The 23,869-nt window shown below is 35.6% G+C and overlaps 1 protein-coding gene across 1 annotated transcript in view; it reads left to right on the top strand.

Annotated features, from left to right (window-relative positions):
- LOC148942506 (uncharacterized) overlaps positions 1–16,143 on the top strand; it is a 103,467-nt gene extending 87,324 nt beyond the window's left edge. Inside the window, exon 7 of the mRNA XM_089102289.1 lies at positions 14,393–16,143. Coding sequence (XP_088958415.1) covers positions 14,393–14,596 — 204 coding nt within the window. The 3' untranslated portion in view covers positions 14,597–16,143. The remainder of the gene's footprint in view (positions 1–14,392) is intronic.
- The last annotated feature ends 7,726 nt before the right edge of the window (positions 16,144–23,869 follow it).

The following is a 23,869-nucleotide window of genomic DNA, read 5'->3' as shown; positions in this document are numbered from 1 at the left end:
ATAAATATAATTTTTTGGGAATGGTATTAACTTTTACTTATCAGTTTTGTTTTTGACTATACTCATATGGTATTATTCACATGAAAAAGTTTTTCTAAAATTAAGGCGCTAACCGAATTTTCCCAAAGTCGTGACCTATCTAGGTCATTTTCACTCCGGAAAATGATAGTTGGGGCAATTTTCTGAAAAAATCATGGTACCGTTTTCCAGGAAAAATTCACAATTGCTCGTTTAATATTTTAAGATAAAAACACTGTTGGGCGACAATGTTAAAAAAGGATTTCAAGTGAAAATATTTTTAATATATTTTTTTTCAAAGTCTTGGGGGGGGATTTTGCTGCGTTTGTTTTTTCAATTCTGTCGATGAAAACGCCCAGAGAGGCATTTTTCAATGAAAATACCAAAAAAAGGATTTTTCAAAATCTAGGGAGAGGGCATATGCTCTGCTCCCTAATTGACACTAATATTGAATTAAAGCGCACCTGATAAATTATCCTAAAGAATAGCCGCTAGCTGTCGATTGAAATTAATATGAAGTATTTCTTTCTTTCTTTTTATTGACAATAAATACACCAAAATAAAGTAAACTTTTGTTTTGAAAATGGCTGTCTTGAACAAACATTGCCTAACTTGGATTTTTCATCAAAAACAGCAAAGGTCCATTAGATAAATTAAAATCAGTTCCGAAAATGGTCAGTCCAAAATTAAAATCAATACAGAAAAAAAACCTTAGATATATAACAAGCTTAATAACGCGTTATAAGAAGAGTTGTTTTTCGAATGTATTTACAGCATGTAATAAGTCGATAGAAATAGAAAAATACAACAATTTTCGAAAGATGAGATTAGAAATAAAAGACCAAATGGAGTTTAAAAAAAAATAGACTGATTTAGTTCCTGATATGAAAGCAAGATACACCATAAAATTGCAATGAATTGGAGTGATTATAGGTACCTCATAGTCTTCCCCTCTTAAGAACTGACTCCGCAATAGGTTGTAGTAAATAGGTTATAATTCCTGGATCTAAGGAATCAGTTGAAGTCTCTCAACCAAAGCCTTCTTTAAAAGATGAACATAAGGTATGTTGTATGTATGCATTCGATCAACGACGCTTCTTGAATACTAAGGTCCTTGAGTCGGCCCTGCAGTGTGTTATTATAGCTGAGTCCAAATTCTTGGTCCCTTATTACCAAACTGAGATCAAACCCGCTGCCCCATCATAGGACAGAACTATCCCCGGACCAAAGAATCGCCACCACCAAGACTCCAACCAGCAATCCTTCGCTTGTGAGTTTGGCGTTCTAACCGGACGGTTAAAAATGGACGATTGGGGATAGGTCGTCCCTGAATGGGGCGGGAGAATGACAAAGGAAATATTTAAGGGAAATCAAACTTCCTAGGAGGGTGTAAAGGGGGAGGCTTTGAGTAGATTGGGATGGAAGAGGAGCGTGAATAGCTTTGTTGGCCTCGGGCGGCTTATTGCTGCAGTAAATTGTTAATAGATGCAGTAGTAGCCGTAGTAGGAGTAATATTGTTACACCATCATTAGCATAGACAAGATTGATCTCAGATCATCTGCTTCTGAATGAGACTTTCATTACCATTATACTGACTTATCTGCATAAGGTCTGCGTGTTTATAAAATGATCTTAAAAACCGTGAATTGCTCGGTTAGGCCATTATCCCAAGTAGGGCGGGTATGATTTACCAACCATCAAAATTTTGTAGAAAGCTTCAGAAGACTTATGTCAACATTTCTATCCCACAAAAGATTAGATGACAAACTAATGCCAAGAATTGTAGAGTTGGAAGCAGCCAAAGGGGGGGGGGGAACATTGGTAATGAATATTAAAATCTTGAAGACATTAAAAGTGATAATCTAGGATTTATTCTCAATAACTTTGATGACGTTAAAAGAAGCTACACTGGAATGTTATTAAGAATATCAAATTTACATATTTTAGGACTTATTGTTTGTTTGTTTCATACAATGAATTACTCATAAGTATATTAATGCCCTATATATTAGTAATAAATACATTAATATATTAGTTATAATTAATGATAATTTAATAAACTAATATATTGATTAAAATTACTATATTAATATTAATTAATATTAATAATTGATATCAATGTAAGTTTAGGTAGATAGATAGATAGATCGTGTATTTCCAAAGCCCAAGAGCCATATACACACAAAAAATTATGATAAATAAAGAAATCACAACAGAACAAATTACGATTTACGAAACACAAATTAACATGATACATAGCAAAAAAATACCTAATGGTAATTTATGGAGGAAATAAATGTAATTCTATAAAATAAACAATAATTAATTGTAAAAATTTTTCCTTCTTTCTAATCCCTTCTCTATGTACGCACCAACACGAAAAATTGTGGTTGGATTACTACTTTGTAAAATACCAGGAGGCAGCAAAACAATCCAATGTAAGTAATTTTCCCTTAAATCAGAGAGCACCGGGTACTTTCGGAGAAAATGGTCCAAATCTTCGTCCTCATCTCTGCAAAGAGGACACACATACCGATCTTCAGGATGTACTATCCCCTGTCGAACACCATTTGCCTGCTCTGGATTGGAAGGCAATTCGCCCTAAGCTGAATCCATCGACATAAAATCATAGCCGGTAAATTAAATTTAAAATAAATTTCCTCGCCAAAACTAGGTTTAGCCTGATTATAATGATTCATTATAGCGGAATTCAAAACCAGCCCTTGCCAATACTGAATTTCTTGACTTTCTAAGATAAATCGTACCTGGCTTACTAAATTTGTTGGTAGATCACGGGAACCAAGACCGTCATTCCATAAGTAAGGCATTCCCACTCTTTCTAGTAATGACCTAATTTGGGTTAGCCACGACGTTTTCGAACCATAACTCAACATTTGATAATAAGCTGTTCTTACTAGTCTATCTTCATTACACCTAATGAGCTTCAACCAAAATCTAAGCATCAAAATAGACCTACGTAGTTTTAACGAAAGCAGGCCCATATCACCTTTCAGAATCTGTGAATGAGTTGGCTGATGTAATCCAAACAGTCTTTTATAATATTGGAGCTGGAGGGACTCTAACTTCTGTGCTGCTTCTCTGCCCCAAATCTCTGCTCCATATTCTATTACTGGTAAAATTTTGTACTAAATATTCTTTTATGCATTTTTAGGTTTTTAATTCCCATTATCGTCGGATTTCTAAAAATTGCAGACATGGCCACTTTGCCTCTATTAATTATTTCATCAACATGACTCTTTAAACTTCCATTTTCCGATTAAAAAAAAAATCCTAAATATTTTATTCTTTTCCTTACTTTCAGTTCCTTATTATTAATTTTAAATCTATAATTATCTTCGCCACTTGCTTTGCTTTTTTTTTTTTAAATAACAACTTCACTCTTTTCAACATTCAACCTTAATTTTTTCATCTGCAAATATTCTTCTATGAGATCTTGCACAGATAGTCTGCAGATCTTGCGGTGTACTAGCCGCCAAAGCAATATCATTTGCAAATAATAAAAGTGATAGTTTATGGGTCCCTAGACTAACTTTCTGAGCCCATCTATTCTCTAGAAAACCAACGACATCATTTATAAAATGCAAAACAATTTAGAAGAATCAGAAGTGCCCTGTTATACTCCAAGCCTAGTAGTGAAAACCTTTAAAACCATTTATCAACGATCCTGATTCCGTTCATAATTATATGCACACTTGCCAGCAGACTCAGAAACAAATGAAGGGAGGCAAATTCCAAACTGGGAACTATTCAATAGCTCTTTGTTGACACTGTCAAATAGCGAGTGGAGGTCCCGGAATCACGCATAAAGACAAGTTTTTCCCTTTCCATATTTACCAATTAATGCCTTTAAAGTACATATTGTATCTACCGTCCCGTACCCTGTCCTAAAACCTCCTTGTTCATCATGTATTATATTATTTTTATTTAACCATTTAGAAAGCCGAGTATCTAGTATTTTCTCCATTACCTTACTTAAAGCAGGGACAAGCGCTATTAAACGATAATTCATGTGCAACTTCGGGGTACCTCTCTTAAAAAGCGGCATAAGCAGTGATCTCTTCCACTCATTTTGCCATTGTCCTGAAGTTAACACCTCATTACAAAGAAAAACAATTATCGACATAAATATTGAAAGAAAATTCTTAAATAACGTTATTGGTACACCATCAACACCCGCAGCCGAACCTCCTCTTAAATTCTTGAATACAAACTTTATCTCATCATTACTCGCTCTCCCTACTAAATCATAATCATGTTCCTTCATAAACAACCACCTCTGGGGTATGTGCTACCTCTTGTATTTCTGCACAATTACCTTCCAAGCTTTCTAGGTAATCAGGCCATGAATTGGCGTCTCGAGCCACCTGGGTATTTCCTTTTTCATTTCCAATATCATTCCTTATATAACCCCAAAACTTCTTAAAATCCTTATTTCTAAAATCATCTCCAATATCCACTTTCTTATTATTCTCAAGCTCTTTTTTTCCTTTTTATTAACCTTTTATAATCTCTTCTTTTATCTTTATATTCGGCTAATCTGACCTTTTCTTTCATTAACTTACATTCCAAATCAAAATATCGCTCATTTTTTTTTCTTTTTTGTTCAGGTTACACGATTCTGCACAACTGCAAATAAATTCATTTCACTCCATAATTATATCATGTATATCTTTTCCATCTTCTTCTAACGCTTTCAACTTATTTGTTACATGCAACTTCATAAGCTCCCTTTTAAATGTTTCAAAATCATTATCGGTTAAATCATATCTAGTTCGTTTTCCTAAACCGTCTAATCTATGCTTCCCATTACATAAATTTCTAACTGGAGGACCATCATCCTGAAGCATCCCACTCTTCAGCTCAAGCTTAATAGCTCTATGATCGGATCCAACTAAATCTAGTAAATCCATATCAATCGATTCAGGTGCAAATTTCGTATTAATTAGCGCGTAATCTACAACACTTGGAGTTGGGCCCGAAAGGCAAGTAAACTCGCCCAGACCCTTATCATTTCCAAACCTTCCATTCGCAATAATCAGACCATGTTCCCCGCAAAGCCCCAGAAGCTTTCTTCCCCAAACATTTATTTTTCTTTTTTCATCCTTATTACTTTACGGTATTCTGCAACAAATTGGGACCATATATCCTAAATATGGGATTAATAAATCTGGAACCTCAACCTCAACACCGATGTAAGCATTAAAATCCCCCATCAAAATGCACTAAAAATCACTATAACTTTATTGTATTAGCGACACTTCATCATCTAATATTTCCCAAGTATTTTCTCGAATATACGAAGTATTTTGTGGAGGGATAAGTAGTATGTACATATTGAATTTGCCGCCTTTATGTTCCATCCTGTATTATTTGGGGCCTTTAAGTTCCTTGGCACCTTTCCAGAGCATGTACTTATGGATTCTGGGCCCTTACGTTCCTTCCTATGCTATTTGGAACCTTCACGTTCCTTCCTATGCTATTTGGGGCCTTTACGTTCCTTCCTATGCTATTTGGGGCCTTTACGTTCCTTCCTATGCTATTTTCAAAGAGAGTGAGTATCCTCTCACATGGCCTAATACTTTGGGTAGACTAAGCTCCATCTTGTACTAGTTAGGAATTGCATAATATGTTATGAAGGACATAAAAAACAGAACAAAACACTACTGAAATATTCCAACTCTTGCATTTCAATGAAAGAAATTCAAAATGAACTATGAAAATCAACAGAATGTAACTGTGACAAGGTAAAGCACAACAAAACACTACTGAAATATTCCAACTCTTGCATTTCATGACACAAATTCAAAATGAACTTCGAAAAATCAAGAGAATGTAACTGTGACAAGGTAAAGCACAACAAGTCACTACTGAAATATTCCAACTCTTGCATTTCAACGAAAGAAATCCAAAATGAACTTTGAAAAATCATGAGAATGCAGCCGTGACAAGGTAAACTACGACAAGACACTACTGAAATATTCCAATTCTTGCATTTCACGAAAGAAATTCAAAACAAACTTTGAAAAATTAAGAGAATGTAACTGTGGCAAGGTAAAGCACAACAAAACACTACTGAAATATTCCAACTCTTGCATTTCAATGAAAGAAATTCAAAATGAACTATGAAAATCAACAGAATGTAACTGTGACAAGGTAAAGCACTACAAAACATTACTGAAATATTCCAACTCTTGCATTTCACGACAGAAATTCAAAATGAACTTCGAAAAATCAAGAGAATGTAACTGTGACAAGGTAAGCCTTCAATTCCATAGTATCAAAACACAAAAAGTTGACAATTATATGTAAAGCTTTTAAAACTTATATACCTAAATTACGAAATAATTAAAATCACAGAAAAAGGAAGAAAAAGACTCCTGGACATAGCCTAAACTAAAAAATTATTAAATATATAAAGGGTTCGTCCTCTAGCCTATATCTCACCCTATACGCTTATTTTTTTTTAGCATTTTCAAAAGAGATATCTATTCTAATTAACCCGACCTTTGTGATTCGAACAAAATTTGAACTTAAGTGTAAAGAGCATGATATTGAAGAGGGGGGCAACCTTTCATGTCTGCCAAAATTAATATGTAAATTATATTTATATTTTTCATATACAATGAGTCAAAATCAAAGTGAACCTGCCTCTCTTTTTTGAATATTTCCGAAAATTGAAACACGTGGAGTGTTTAATTAACATTCAAAAGAAGGAAGCTTTTTAAAAGAGGTAACAACAAGGTGAAAAAAAAAGCGTAAGTAAGGAAATTCTTCCTTAACTTAATGGCGAGACAAAAAATAGATTTCTTTTTATTATAATAATGAGAAAATTTTACTCACCAGAAGTCACTTAGAATATTCCATATCTATGTAAATGATTGCAAAAATATTGATACTGATAGATTGAATGAACTATTCAAACTGTAGAAAATTCTAATCTGAAACTTGAATATATACAAAAGAATAATAATTGAATATATTGGCAGCTAAGCAAGACGCACCGGTTTTCTGACATGGCTTTTCTCTAAAAGACATGTATACAATATAGATCATGAAGTAGAAATCTAGTCTATGTAAATTATGTCAGAAAAACATGTCCTTCATAACATATTATGCAATTCCTAACTAGTACAAGATGGAACATAGTCTACCCAAAGTATAAGGCCATCTGAGAGGATACTCACTCTCTTTGAAAAGAGCATAGGAAGGCCCCGAATGACATAGGAAGGAACGTAAAGGGCCCAAATAGCATAGGAAGGAACGTAATGTCCCCAAATAGCACAGGAAGTAAAATAAAGGCCCCAAATAGCACTGGCAGAAACGTAAAGACCCAAAATCCAGAAGTACATACTCTGAAATGTTGCCAAGGAACGTAAAGGCCCCAAATAACACAGGAAGGAACATAAAGGCGGCAAATTCAATATGTACATACTACTGGGATATACACAACACCCAAAATTAATCTCTTCCCACATTAAAAAAAAATACGCAGCCAAAGTAAGTTTTCAGATCTACTACATTAACTCTTTCATAACCATCAATAGCTGATGATTTAATCAAAACCAAAATACCACCATAATGTCTATTATTTCTTGCTGGTTTACGCACAACCTGTTCAACCAAATACCCTGGGAGAGATGATATAGGAGAATGATCGTTCCATGTTTCAATAAACGAAATCACATCAATCAAAAGTAATAAATCATATAAATAAGGCAACTTATCACGTAGTCCTTGTATGTTCCATGACACTAAACTCAGTATATGGCTCTTTATTTCCTATGCGTCTATGCTTTCCGTCAGTGCATTAATATCACTAGCCACTTCTTTGAGTTTCTCGTTCCTGGCCTCTGTCGGGGAAAAGGCAAAATGGTAATGCTCACGACTGCAACTATAAATATCTGTTAGCACTCGCTGACTATTATCAACAAAATCACGGGAAAAACCACTGTGATGTCTTTTGTTAAGTCCTTTTCTTGGAGAATGGTTTCCTCTGGGTGCCACGTTACGAGGGCCTGGTCGATGTAGATCATTAGGGCTAATAACAGCACTAGCAGGTCTTTTAGTTGCCGATACTGCCTGAGAATAGGCTGTTGATGGTATCACTCTCTCAGCATCAATATCACTGGCATCACTATCTAGCTCCATTGGGATAACAGCAGGGTAATTTGAGAGCCTAGCACTAGGAGGTAGACCAAGATTTTTAACTGGCATCAAGTTACTTCTAACCTCAATCATAGCGCTTCCATCGTACCTTAACAGTTGGCCTTGGATAAACAGCTTGTCACCTCGTAACTTTGCATTACGGCCGTCGTTCTGTGCAAGATTCATAATTTCCTTTAAGTGTTTACGGGCTTCTCTTTGTTTAGCCGCGTAATCTGGGGCCACCGATAGACCTACATTTCTCAATGAGGAACTATTTATTAAGATGTAGTCTCTGATTTCGACCGAGTTTAGCTTCACTACTACTGGCCCTGATTTCAATCTAAAAATGTCACGTATATCATCTCGACTTATTTTGAGAGATGGCATAGTACGGTTTAATAAATCCATTATTTCTTGCTTCACAGTATACTCGCCAGGGTGTTGCAGAGTATATTTGTTCTTTTCTAGCTCGTTCGTATGTGATTACTAGGTCTGATTTCACATTTTCCAGCTCTTTTAATTTCTTCATTTGTCTTAGCATTGCTAGATAGCTGTGTACTAATGTTATTCATCTGTACCTGTAAGGCAGCAAAGCCATCCAAAAGTCCAGGAATTGCATTAACTTTCTCTGAAAGTGCTGGTAATAAATCCAGTTTGAAATTAGTTTTTTGCAAAAACTGGGCATTTTGCATTTTCTCGGCCTCTATTGTTTGATTTGTCATTTTCACACTTTGGATCTTATCGATGTACAAATGTAGTCCTTAATTTAATGTAGTATCGTAACAAAGCAATAAGTTATTTTTTTTGTCTTCAAAAAAACATAATCACAATTTTAGCACAAAGCCACACACAGGTAAAAATTGGTTACGCAAACAGTCCAGATTTAATCCTGTATTTTATCCGATTGAATTGCTCTTAACTCTCTGAACTCTGAATCAATGCTGTAAGCAGGGCTTCCACTCTCGAATCTTGAAATTCGGGGACAAGCCCTAAAAACTCGGGGAGTTTTGGGGGACAAGTCTTCAAGAATCGGGGAATTTTCGGGGAAAAACAAAATGGAATTTCGTCGCAAAAATTCGGGAGCCAAAATTGGTTTTAGCTTCGGTTTCAGGCTTAAGTAGGGCTTGGATCTGCGTAGTAAATCAAGACTTACAGAGTAGGTTTTAGAGCCAGAGCACAGGATTGGAAACCATAGCTGAAAACACTTATTGCTGATATTGCAGCAAAAACTTCAAAATTGTAAAAAAAAAAAATAGTAAACACATGTGAACTGTAAATACCAGCAGCAGTTTTTCATTAAGTCATTAACCTCAGCAATTCATTAATAATATTTAAAAACAATATTGTTTGTGGTTTCTAGATATTTTTTATTTATTTTTTGTTTCTACTATGCTTTCCTTTCTTTTGGTTACCTCATAAATACTCTATAGTCACCGATTAACCCCCCCCCCCTCCCACCAACCCTGCGGCCATCCATGTTCCAAATATAATACTTATTACAGTCTCATTTTTATATCAGCCCAGCAAATGTCTGGAAATGGTAGCTATAAGCCGCAACTACTGCAAAAGTTACTTATTCTTTTTCTTCACAGTAACATTGTTTTGGAGTGTTAACCAGCGGCTCGTGATAAATATTTCCGAAAATAAAATAACACTTGACAAGAAAATAATATGAATCAAATAACCAAATTTGTACTTTAAGCTGTAATGGAAATTTTCTTATGAATAATATTTTTGGGGTCACTTCCGTTTAAATCACCTACTCCCCGACCTTTTACATAGCTAAATTTTGCCTCATTAGGAGGGGGAGGGGGTGTTGCCTTTTTTATGGTAATAATAAGATATTTAGGAACAGTTTTCCCGATAAAATGAATTACTCCACGATTTCTTTAAATTGTTCTCTTTTCATCTCGTAATTAACCTTGTTACAGGATCACTAAAATTGTTCACGCATTAGAAGTTATAAAGGTAGACCTAGCTATTGAAATAAGTTTATTTGGCTATCCCGAATTTGAACAGAACATATTTTCAGTGAAATTTCCTTCGCCTAACTAACAGCTTTGCAAGACTGTAAAAAGGTCCTAAAACTACAGTTTAAAATATTACGCCCACAGAAAATATTACACGGGTAAAGGGACCAGAATAATAATTGCGAGGGGAGTACTGAAAAATACAATTCTCAGATAAAAAAAAAGAAAAAAACTTAAATTTTACACAACGAATCAAAGAAAAAATTTAAATGGTAAGAATTCCTTGCAAAAAGATCAATTCCTTCAATGTACTATGCCTTCAATCATTAAGTATTAAAAATTGATACAGTATGTCCAAAACCAAAAATAGCAAAAGAAAACAAAATTTAAACTTATGATTCGGCTTTCAAAACAATTCTTCCTCTTTAGAAGTTCAGTTTCAAAACCCAAAATCCAACCGAGCGTTCAACAACCTTAAGTAAAATTTGTGTCTAATTTTGTCAAGATTGTCTTGACCACGAATGACATAAATGCAAGAATCTTATTAGTATTTGGAATACTGCATTCAGGTTGAAATGGTTTAATCTAAATTCAGGAAAACGATACTTTTGTGAATATATGAAGAACCGTCTATACTTAAATTATATAAATCTGGTTCTTATGGAAAGTAACACAGGAGATGAGCATTAACGAACAAGAGAGCAGTTATAAATTATGGTATGTAAAATAACGTTTGCTAGGGGTAGTCCCTAGGGTTGACACCGTGATTGGTTGATTTTCGGGGAAATTTCGGTGATTCGGGGAACCAAATTTTTTTCGGGGAGACATATAGATTTTCGGGGAAATCCCCGAAAATTCGGGGATAGTGGAAGCCCTGACTGTAAGTATATTAATGGTGATGGAAGACCCGTCTATGGATGTTTTAACCTTTGGAAGAATTTTGACTTTCCTTAATTTTAGTTTCTTATTTTTTTTACTCTAATTTGAGAAAAATTCTAATGATTTGGGTAGGATTTTAATCCACATTAGTGTTTTTTTTGTTTTTTTTTTATGTCAAATTAATTAAGACTACGATGCAGTTTTCTTATTTCTTTCACACTCTGTAACGCAGAATGTTATGAGACCCAAAACATTTTCATTGGATGAGACCCAAACATGGGTCTCATGTTATGAGACCCATGTCAGTTAACATGAGACTCATTTCAGTTAACATGAGACCCATGTCAGTTAAAATGGGTCTCATGTTATGAGACCCAAAAGATTTTCATTGGACCTGGTTTATGCTGTAAATCTATTTCTAAAATCATCATTTTTACGAATCAAAATTTGTGCAAGTTCATGAAAAGTCAGTGTCCTGTGGATAGGGAAGGGTTGGAGGTAGATGTTTTAATTGGCATTTCCAGTGCATAGTTTAGGCTCAGAAAATGTTCCTAAAAGATTTATTCACCAAATTCAACCACTTTCCAAGATAGCAAAAAACCCCTCATCTAGAATTTGACCAACAAAAGTTTTAGGAGTTAGTTCGCTCATGAGCTCAAAAACCTTGCCTTAAGACACTCTTTACTTTTCGTTCATGATCTCGAAACCTTACCTTACGACACTCTTGATTTTTGGTTAAGACAAAAATATTGAATTACTCTAAAAAAGATTAAGTGAAAGTGATAAGGGGGTTGAATATTTGGCGCTTCAACATAGATTTTTTTTTTTGGGGGGGGGACTGAAACCAGAAAAAGTGTCTTTTTTAGCTATAAACTTTCCAAATTTTCACGGAGTGGACTCTCTTCTACATACCCCACCCCTCCCCTTCAAATAAAGGTATGCTTCTACTAAATAAATAAGGCTGATTAAGTTTTAAATTCTTGGGTGGCAAAATAAACCTGGAAGCGTTTTCTATTAAACAAAATAAATATTATCATTATAAGGAGTATTATTATTAGAGATAGAATAAAAAAAAAGGTTTATTAATCATAGGCATTGCAATAGCGCTGCCTAAGTGAAGAACGAAGTGGACTCTATGGATTTTTATTTGCTGTTTTAATACTACAAAGACTAAGGGTATTAAGGTGAAAATTTCAGGGATGGCTTAGGAGGATGTTGAATTAAATCAAAACACACTATGTGTATGCATGTTGTCAAAAGGGCGTATCAGTACTATCCCAGGAACGGCTGAGGGTATTACGATGAAACTTTCAGGATATTTCAAGGATGATGCTGAACCAGCCAAAAGGTACTGTGCATACTACTGCTACTACTACCTCTACAACTGGTACTATTGCTACTAAAACTACTACTACAGCTGCTATTACAGCTGCAACTGAAGCTTTATGGTATTAAGGTGAAATTTTCAGGGAATGTTGAGGGAGATGTTGAATTAAATTAAAATACACTATGTCGATACAGGTTATCAAACGGGTGTAACAGTGGTGGATGTTTAGGGGGATGTTTAAAAAACAATGGTTATATGAATCACTAAGCTTTTTCGTATGTTGCTATTATGGAAATCATTATGGTTAAATAATGAGTATTAATCACTGGTGTTAATGAGTTTGAATAATAAGTTTTAATCATTAGTGTTAATGAGTTGGAATAATGAGTTTTAAAGTTTTAATAATTATTAAAACTTCCTATTATTATTGAAAGGTTTTCATATTACAATAAAACAGAGACTTTAAAATAGAATCAACTGAATCAAACTGAATAAACTTGAATCATTTATTCGATTTCTGAATCGATAAACTGAACCGAACTACTAAATAAATAATTGTTTATATTCTATAATAAGTAATGGACAATTTCTAATATGTAGTCTTAGATGTATGGCTTTGATAGATTCTCGTCATACTACGAGGTGTGCTTTTTAATTGAGGTCCGTTTGAATGTAATAACGAAAGAAAAAATTATTTCAAAAAAGTAAACTTATTTACAGAAAGTTCATATTTCTATCTATTTTTTGACATAATTACCAAGTTTTTTGTAACATTTATCATACCTCTCAACTAATTTTAAAATTAAGTCTTTATAAGAACTTGCCATCGGCTCCAATAACCAAAAGTTCACTGCTGTTTTTACGTCGTCGTCATCTTTTTAACGGTTGTTACTGAGATGGCAACCGGTTGAACTTGAGACGAAACATGGGTTTCGCATATCAAGCCCAAATCGAGGCAACAGAACATGGAATGGAAACACACACACTCCCCTGAAAATTTGAAGGCCGAATATCCTGTCTCCCAGCGCAAAATCATGGCTTCGGTGTTTGGGAATAGGCATGGTGTTTTTTAGGCGACTTCATCCAAGGGAGGAACCACTAACAATGCAGAACCATACTGTCTATCCCTCAGAAAGCTCCGCAGATCGATTAAAAAAGAAAAAAAAAAACTTGGCGTGCTGACAAAGGAAATTGTCCTTCTTCATGACAATGCATGACCTCATACTGCTGGTCTGACCTGTAATTTGTTGGACAGTTTTGGCTGGGAAGTTTTAGATAACCCACAAAACAGGCGTGGTCTTGCGCCGAGTGATTACCATACGTTTCTCCACCTCCAGCACCACCTCAGTGGCAACCGTTACAATGATGATGACGAAGTAAAAACGGAAGGGAATTCCTGGTTACCGGAACGGGCGGCAAGTTTTTATACAGAGGTTACTTTAAAATTAGTTGAGAGGCATGATAAGTGCTATAACAAACTTGGCAACTATGCTGTTAAATAGAGTAAAGTATGTACTTTTTGAAAATAAATTTACTTTTTTAAAATAATCATTTGTTGTGTACTTATGATCAAACGGACCTTAATTAAAAAACACGCCTCGTATGTACACAGAAGGAAATAAGGAGATTGGTTGGGAGCCCCACCCCCCAAAAATGATTACTATTGTTTCTGTAACTAACAACATATTGAAGAGGAAAGCTATCTAAGGCTAATATAATGGCAAAAAACATCATAGCTTCTTGACTATATTTTCCAAAAAAGTTGGTGCTTATAAAAGGGGAAGGTCTTGCGACGAGCAAGATTTAACTCCAGCTGTCAGAGCTTCCACACATGGCTTTTTTTACTAAGAGGTTTTTTTTAATTATTTTTTTTTTACTTTTTTTTTACTTTATTGTGGCTGAACAAGGTTTGAATTTAACATTGGGAACTCATAGTATAGTTTTTGTACTCCCCTCTCATTCCCACTAAGGGTTGGTGGTATTTGGATCTTTGGTTTCTCGTATTTTGTAAAGTTGAAATATTTCATTTCAGGTTCAGGTGGTTGATATTCCCGCTGGATTTGTGGTCCGCAACTCCCACCTGGAAAAGTCTGTTCATCCAAATAGCTACTTAAAATTTCCCGTCTATTTCAAGCCAACAACTCAAGGACGCTATTTTGGTGACCTTGAACTTGCTGCTAAAGTTATAGATGAAACAATAACTTTCAAAGTACAGCTATTAGGCATTTCTGGTTAAAAAATAGTGAAATACGATGTTTTTCTGAGAGAATCTGACTAATGTTGTGAAATAACTTTGCCATGTTACGTTTATCGAGATGATGCAGCGAAAGAGAAGTTTTGGTGTTACCTTCTTGCAAACCTGTTAAGTTAGCCTTTTTGAGTGTTGTTTAAAGTATAATTCTGGAGACAGATGTGCTCTAGTGCGTCGTTTCAAAACCCATGAGGGTAAGGATATTTTCTTTGACATTTTTCTGGAGAGAAAGCTGTCTTTTAACCGAAACTCTTCACGCGTCCATTTGTCATTTTGATTTTCATGTGAATGTTTATCTTTTTTTCGGAAATTGAACCATGATTATTAATAAAGTGCCTTACTGAACCCTGGTTTTGGTGAATCTTTTTTTTAAATTGCAAGGTAAAAAAGTACATTAAATTTTGTAAAATGGGAAAAGTGAATAATGTTATAATGTTGGACCAAAATCAGTTGGCTTTCATTTCGAGCTTTGTCCTTCCAAGTGTTAGAATTTCTTAGGGTTGCGTAGCAGGCCGACTTTGCAGAATGGTTCCTTAAGTTTCATTTTGTCCCATAACGGTGGCCTCGGGCAGGTTTTTCAATAATTTATTTCTTAAGCAACACAAGTTACTCAGAACCAAGACAATAAGTGATCTGGATAGCATCACGAGTATATAGAACATCGTAGCAATTTTCCAGATGCACTCACATTAGCGAAGTCAATGTATGATATTTTACTAATCCTCATTATACGGCAGTGTTTTCGTGTTTGTGAACATTGCTTATGTCATATAACCCTTTTTTATATACCTAAAGATGCATAAAATTTTTAATTTGTTCTCTTTTTTATACTGATTTTTATGTTCTTATTGTTCATGGCATTTGGAAGCTACAAAATGTAAATTTTCATTAAAGGGTAGGAAAAACTGGTTGGAATGGAAACACAAGCTTGTCACTAAAAAAGGAAAAAAAGACAATCAGTGCCATCTAGCGTGACCCTAAACATCACAATTTCAATCACAAAAATGTTATTAGTTTTTTTCTGTTTTTTATTGTTTTAGATATAAAAGAGCCGCTTTTACAGAAGGTGTTAACTATACAACAACCAAAGAAGACTAAATAACCGAAAAGTACGAGTTTTTAGGTAAATTTTCACGGATTTGGGGGGGGGGAGATAAAATCCAAATTCTCTTCCCTCCGTGTGAGTACGGTTTTTCTCTGCATCTTAACTCTTATCCTCAGGAGGGAACGATTCAAATTAATTAGTGGAGAAGAATTATAGCAGGAATGGTGATTTTTTTTGATCGCCCTACAGGGTTAACTTCAAAGCAGTAAAATCTTAATGTGAATGAGCTTTAACAGAGATACATGTTCCGCTGTTTGCGGTGTGCAATAGGTAGCATTTGCGGTGCGGTGTAATATGTAGGAAACAGGCATATATTTATAATTTGTGTGCGGATATTTATTTTTAGTATACGTATGTGACAGGGTTTTTAGTTCGTCACATTGAAGAAGTGTTTTAAAAGTTGTCGATTACTGCTGTTTAAGGTGCACAAAAAGATATATACATATATATATATATATATATATATATATATATATATATATATATATATATATATATATATATATATATATATATATATATATATATATATATATATATATATATATATATATATATATATATATATATATATATATATATATATATATATATATATATATATATATATATATATATATTTATATATATATATATATATATATATTTATATTTATATATATGTATATATATATATATATATATATATATATATATATATATATATATATATATATATATATATATATATATCTATATATATCTCTATATATATATATATATATATATATATATATATATATATATATATATATATATATATATATATATATATATATATATATATATGTATACGCAAAAACAACTAAAAACTTTTAGGTTATTATATTTTGCTAAAAAACTCGATGGTTTTTTTTTGTTTTTTTTTATCGGGTTCGTGGTATGCTTAAAGAGTAAATAAATTATTATGCTAAACAGTGGTTCATCCTTGTCAGTTGTTTAAGACAGTATTTCTCAACTTTATACTATCTGAGGACAAAAAAAATGGCTGAATGGAACGTCTTTGAGGGGACGAATAACCACATCTCTTATTCCACTTTCCTATACTCAGGTGTGAAATCGGAAGGTTTCTTGTAAAGTAGCTTGACTTTAGTTAAAGAGGAAAATATTTGAGTTCTATTATAATAAATAAATAAATTTCCTTGTAAATTGTTCTTAAGGCTTAAACGCCAAAATTTGTTGTGGTTCTACCGCTAAGGATGCCAGTAAAGATACAGCACCGTCAATATGTAGTTTTAAAGGCGTGTTTTAAATTCCTATCAAAATGGCGGATCCAGGGGGAGGGCGAGGGGCGCGTGCCCCCCTAAAGTCGTCTAAAGTAGTGTAATTTACTTATTTAACGTAAGTTTACGTTAATTAAACTTGCTGCTAACGCAAGTTTATTGGATCAACCTATTTTGCCCCCTCCCCTAAAAAAAATCCTGGATCAGCCCCTGGTAAGATACATATGCTATTTTTTGCTTCTATCTACTGAATTCCTAAGAAACGGATATAGTTTCATTCCTTATGACATACTTGTGAATCATATGCCCAGAGTCCTCCTCAACATTTTGATTTGAGGAGAAGGATTCTATGTTAAAATGGATTATTCAGCCTATCATTCCAAACAGTGTATTTTTGGGTGATCTTTCACATTCCAGGGAGGGTTCATGCCTAGTATATCCCCCCCTAGGGTATGACTTTTACCCCCTAGGGTTTTAGCCTGTATTTATTAACTATGAGACCTACTTTTCCATTGTGAATGTAACATTCAATGTTTAATGAATAAATATCCTTTTTTTAATTTTTTGACTTGCAGTATTTTTCTTTTAAGCAATTTCGTTAAACGAGAAATTGGAAAATACGTTTAGAACTCGGTGTAATTCAGAAGTAAATGGAGTATTGACTATCTATATAATTGAGTCTGCGTCGAAGGACCAATCAATGATTAACACTTTTAAGTACTGTCTAGAGAGTGTTCTTCCTGATTCTGACACCCGTGTACCACCAAAAAGAAACAAATTTTTTCCTTTTTTTTATGAAATGAATTCTTCATATGATACTTTCTTCTGGCAATATAGTAAGTGGTTATGAAAAGCGGAAAGGTAAAAAGGTTTTGTCGAATTTTAATGAAATCTGATCAAAAATAAGAACAAGTATCCTCATTGTGCCTTTTGGTGGATTACACGTGAAAGCTACAACAAACATAATACAAATAACAAAAAGTAGAACAACGAGGAATTACTTTGACCATAATTTTTTTTCTAAATGAATATTTCGGCTCTTTATCTAAGAACCATCATTAGTAAAACAGGAAAGCGTAATATAAAATAAGACTTGTAATAAAATACATAACCATTAATGCTAAAAAAAAACAGTTGTGGCATCACAACTTAAAGGAAATTCAACCAGAAATGAAAAGTTTTCAGAAAAACTAGAACAAAAAAAATTAGCATCATATAATTTCAAATTATACGCTCTTTCTGACGTTAGTAATCATGTTTGTGACAATTCAACCCCACTCCCCCTCTAATATTCCCAGGCATAGCCCTAAGCTACATACGTTTTTTGTCAAGCAATCTCTTGGTTCTTCTGTAAGGGTAGTAATGGCTTCTATAGATTAAGCTTTGGCTCTAGCAGTATTTGTTTTAATTTTCCTTCCAGTTGAGAAGTATGCGCAAGAACAAAGTCTTTCTGCCCTCTTTTCCTTCTCTTTTCTCTTTATTTGCTCTCTTTTCTCTTGTCCTTCTTCTTTAAAAAGCTAGCTTTTCTTCTTATGTTTTCTTCCATTCTACCATAATTTGTGACTGATTGTGCGTGAGTGCTGCAGTAATTGACCAGCCGCTCACCATTATCATATAGGGAGTTAACCATCATAGATCCAATAGCTGCATCACACACACCAGAGCTGTTAGCAAATCTAGTGTCAAGATCTTTTAAGACTAAAAGGTAATCATGTAGCACCGCTAATGAGAGCTCGAAGGCCAGTAGCACATTTAGTAATCATTATCCTCATCTTTTGGCTCGTTTGTTGGAGTATGGCTGGTAAGTACAGTTATTTTTTCGGGTGAGTTGTCTATTCTCGCTCTCAGAAGACGGGATGTGAAAGATGAGCTTTCAAGCAAGGCTATTCAGAACAAAGCCGAATCCCCCTATAATTGGGTTCCACCAGACAGTGTCTGCACTTCTCTAATAACTTCTTCGCGGCTTCCTTCAAGGTGAGTTTCTGCTATTCCTGCGATCGTCACTTACTATATTGTTAGGTATTCCGCAGAAAGAAAATGGGAACCAGACGGGTTTACCGTCAGAACGTTCAAAACTGGAAAAATTGATGCCACCTTGGTTAATGACATTCAAAAGGTTTGTCCTTAGACAAGCTTGGGTCCATCATGAATAGCAAGGGTTCGTAGTTCAGTTCTGTTCATAGAAAAGAATTAGAATGAGGGCTTCCAACGCAACCGTTCTTTTCTGCATTTAGTTCTCTGGTAACTGTAGAATTCTTTGATTCAATAATTTAATTTAGACCCAAGCACCTACAATAAAGTAAGCACATAATAAGCACAAGCAGGCAATATAAGCAGAAGCATACACAAGTAATACATAAGCAGAACAAGCAAATATAATAGATAATGCTACATCTCCCTTCTTCACACTTAACAAGGTCTATATATCAAGCCGTGTTATTTGCCTAATCACTATGCCACTGCAGGTCCGGGGCAAGTTCACTGATCCAGAAGGGAGTGGTGTAACTTCCATATGGCGTGGGGAGGCAGGTCTGATGTTTGGTGATGAGTTTTGTGACAGTGGCGCCTCTTCTTTGTGTGACTCCTGATCAATTTCGCGGGCTTCTTCTGTTGTATAAGAATCAATGTGTGGAGATGCTGCATGGGAGGTGTCCAGATAGGCTGTGTCATTGTTTTTGTTTCGAGTTGTTGGGGTGCCCGGTGATGTGGGGGTAGGGAAATGGCGTCGAGAGATATGGGTTCTGTTTCTTCGCAGCCTAGATCCATCAGCGGTTTCAACAACGTAGGATCTAGGATTGTCATATCGCGAAATGATTTTGGATTTTGTCCAAGAGCTATTTGCCATTTTCTGGATAAATACTTTTTCACCCGTCTGAAGTTCTGGGAGTTGCTTTGCTGATTTGCCATAATAAGATTTCTGCCTATTCTGTTCAATCAACTTGTGCTGCATGGAATCTTGTGTTGGAACGATTCTGGGTTTTAGTTGCTGGTATCTTGATGGTAGGATTAACCGGAGCTGGCAACTCATTAGAAGCTGAGCTGGTGAAGCATAACTGTCAACTGGGCTAATGCTATATTCCAAAAGAGCAATAGGAGGGTCAGCTCCACCTTCTTTTGCTTCAGTAAGTATTTTCTTGCAGATTTGGATTGACTTTTCTGCAAGCCCATTGGATCTTGGTTATATGGGGCTAGATGTTTTCAAGCTGATTCCCCAGGACTGAGCACAATCTTTGAATTCCTGGGAGAACAGTTGTGGACCGTTGTCAGAAGATATGAGCTGGGGAATCCCAAAACGTGAAAAAATGGTTTTCATTTTTTCTATAATGGTGGACGAAGTTTGGCTTGGCAATTTTTCAAATTCAAAAAACCTGCTATAATAATCACTGATTATGAGGTAGCATGCTCTGTTCCACTCAAATAGGTCAATATCGAGGTGTTGCCATGGGATTGATGGTATCTGGCTGCTTCTTAGCGGTTCCTTCTGGTTGTTGGCAGCAACCTTCGAACATATTTCACAATTCTGGACAAACCTCTCTATATCAGCATTCATCTTTGGCCAGTATACAATCATTCTTGCGCGCATTTTAGTTTTGTCTATTCCCAGGTGAGCATGGTGGAGTTGGTGTAGAATGTTAGTTCTCAGCGTGTGAGGTATGATGATCCGCTGGCCTTTCAATAGCAGACCGTCTTGGACGCTCAGTTCGTGCTGGATATTCCAGAAGGCCAAAACCTCCATTGGGCAAGACTGACGTTTTGACGGCCAACCATCATGTACAAGGGATGCGAGTGTTGCTAGTTGGGCATCTTGGCGTGTCTTATGCCGGATTTCCTCAAGTTTAGAGTCGTTCACTGGTAAGAATTTCATCACTGTATTGACATAAAATTCGATGTCGTTCTGTAATTGAGTGTCCATGTCAGGTAAGTGCAGATGTGACAGTGCATCAGGTATCGGTATTTCTGCTCCAGGGCTGTATCGGACTTCTAAGTCGTAGGGCTGAATCTGTATCATTATTCGCTGGAGCCGGGTGGGTGCATCATGGAGTGGGCGTGACAGGATAGTCTCTAGTGGGTGATGGTCAGTTGTAACAAAGACATTGTGACCAAAGATGTAGTGCTGGAAGTGTTTGCACCCAAAAACGATGGCATACAGCTCTTTCTCCATCTGTGGACAGTTCTGCTTTGTCTTGCTTAGCGCCTGGGAAGCAAAACCAAAGATTTTATCTTTCAAGGATAGTTCAGCTCCCAGCCCATGTTTTGGTGCATCAACCTTAAGGTCCAGTGTTTTGCAATCATGTTCAAAAAAAGATAAGCTGTCTGATATAGACCTTTTTATTTCTTCCATTGATGATTTGTGAACAGCTTCCCACTTGGATTCTGTGGCTTTTGTCAGGTCTATCAATGGCTTGTTCTTTGACGATGGATCAGGTATGTATTTCGATAGAAAATTCAACATTCCGAGTAACGTCTGAAGCTCCTCTTTTGACTTGGGATTCGGCATATCCCTTATCGCTTTTATTTTTTCAGGATCAGGCTTTATTCCTTCTTTGCTGATGATATGTCCAAAGTATTTGACCTGATCTATTGCTAAATCACATTTGTCTTTGTTGAATCGAATTCCTGTTTCTTTAGCTCTGTTGAGAACTGCAGTAAGCCTTTCGTCATGCTCTTTACGGGATTTTCCGTATACTAAGATGTCATCCACAAGTATTCTGATGCCTTTAAGACCTTCAAATGCTTCTTCCCATTTTCCTCTGGAATTCATCTTGTGCCGACACAAGGCCAAAAGGATATCTCTTCCACCTGTAACGTCCAAATATTGTGCTGAAGCTTGTTAGGTATGAAGATCGGGTAGAGAGTGGTTGTATCCAATAGCCTGAGCGAGCGTCTAACTTGCTGAAAATAACTGCTCCATCTATCTTGGCAACAGCATCCTCGAAGGTTGGGATAGGGTAGTGTGGACATTTTATGGCTTTATTAAGGTCCATAGGGTTAATAGATAATCTGACAGTTCCATCCTTTTTATCAACTAGTATCCTGGTATATACCCAATCTGTTGGTTCGCTAGCCTTTTCAATTATGTCAAGGGATTCTAACCCATCTAGTTCGTTTTTAAGCTTCTCTTTCATTGCTAGTGGTACTTTTCTACCTGGGTGTATATTTGGGGTTGCATTGTCCTTCAAATGTATCTCGCATTCTATTTTATCTTTCCCTATGCCCTTAAACATGTTAACATTTTCAGCTTCTGGGGACTGTTCAATGTTCAGAACGAGCTTGATCAGGTTCAGGTCTTTACTTGTTTTGAGGCCAATTATGGGTGTGGCGTTTGCTTTGACTATGTATAATACATGTGATTGTATAGGTCGATTTTTGTAGCTGCATGACAGGCTGCATACCCCAAGGTAGGGTATGGATGATCCACAGTAGCTGGTGAGTCGTTGAGTGGCTTTGGTTAGCTTTGGCTTTTCTGACAGTTTACTTAAGTATTGTGATGGGAGTATGTTGACCTGAGCACCAGTGTCAACCTTAAATTTGATCTTCAGCTCTCTACTGACAGATATTTCTGCAAAGACTTCATCACTGCTGGAGTCTTTTCCAATAGTATATAGAAATACCTCGGTTTCTTCCTGATTTTGCAATTCACTAGTGAAACTAGGGCTCTCTGGGGCACTATTGCCAACAGCATTCACTGCCTTGCTTCAGCAGACTTTGGCGAAGTGGTTGCTCTTTTTGCACTTTGAGCATGTCTTTCCTTTAGCAGGGCATATGTGTTGGGGAGAGTATGTGCCACCACAGAAGTAGCACTCTGCTTTCTTATGAGGCGGATAGCATTTGCTTTTTGAAATGGCATCCACTTCTTGCTTGACTTCTTTCTGTTCAAATGTTTTGAGTTGCGCTTGGGTCGATTCATGTGCACGACAAATTGTGACAGCTTGGGTAAGTGTGACAGTGTCACCAATTCCCAAGAGTTTCTCATGCAGTCTAGGATTTGTCACTCCACATACTATTTTGTCTCTCACCATCTCACTTTCGTTAGTATATCCAGCTGGTTTGACTAGAATTTTTAGTTCTGTTATGTATTTCTCAACATTTTCAGTGTCCCTTTGGTCTCGCTTTTGGAAGATGTAGCATGAGAACACTTGGTTTTTCTTAGGAGCTGCATACTCTCTGAAATTTTTCAAATACACCTTGAATTTGTCTTTATCTGCTTCTGTGAGCTCAAATGTGCTGAATATCTCTCGCCCTTGATTACCAACCCATATGAGAAGGTAGGCACATAGCACTCTCTCTGACTTTTCAGCAAGGGGACCTTCGTGCATCAGTGTTGCATGACTCTCGAACTTGGTCCATTCAGAAGCAAGATCATCGGTGTACCAGTTGATTGATGGTTGACTTATATCCATGACTTCTGACACCGTGTAGAATTCTTTGATTCAATAATTTAATTTAGACCCAAGCACCTACAATAAAGTAAGCACAATAAGCACAAGCAAGCAATATAAGCAAAAGCATACACAAGTAATACATAAGCAAGCACAAGCAAATATAATAGATAATGCTAAAGTAACTAGCTGGATATCCAGAGGCACGTGAAGCCAGCACTGCATGCTTCACAAATGCATGAAGCAGACTTCAGCCAAATACCATTACCTTTAGCTAGTGACCAGTAATAAAATAGGAAATGTATATATGTAAATATAAATAGGAATGTGTGAAATGTGCGTATGCTATGTATGTATTTATATAGTTTATATGCTATACGAATTATATATAATAATAATATTTTATTATATTTTAATAAGTCCGTAGAGAAGTCGTGCCGTCAGTAACCAGAAGTAAGATCTCGAAAGGCTCACAACTATTGAACTGGCCCAAAATTTAATCTAATTCTAG

Source organism: Artemia sp. Qi Xiang Cuo, chromosome 16, assembly GCF_049724085.1.
Source record: "Artemia sp. Qi Xiang Cuo chromosome 16, ASM4972408v1, whole genome shotgun sequence".
NCBI lineage: Eukaryota > Metazoa > Arthropoda > Branchiopoda > Anostraca > Artemiidae > Artemia > Artemia sp. Qi Xiang Cuo.
This window is presented reverse-complemented; position numbering and strand designations above follow the sequence as displayed.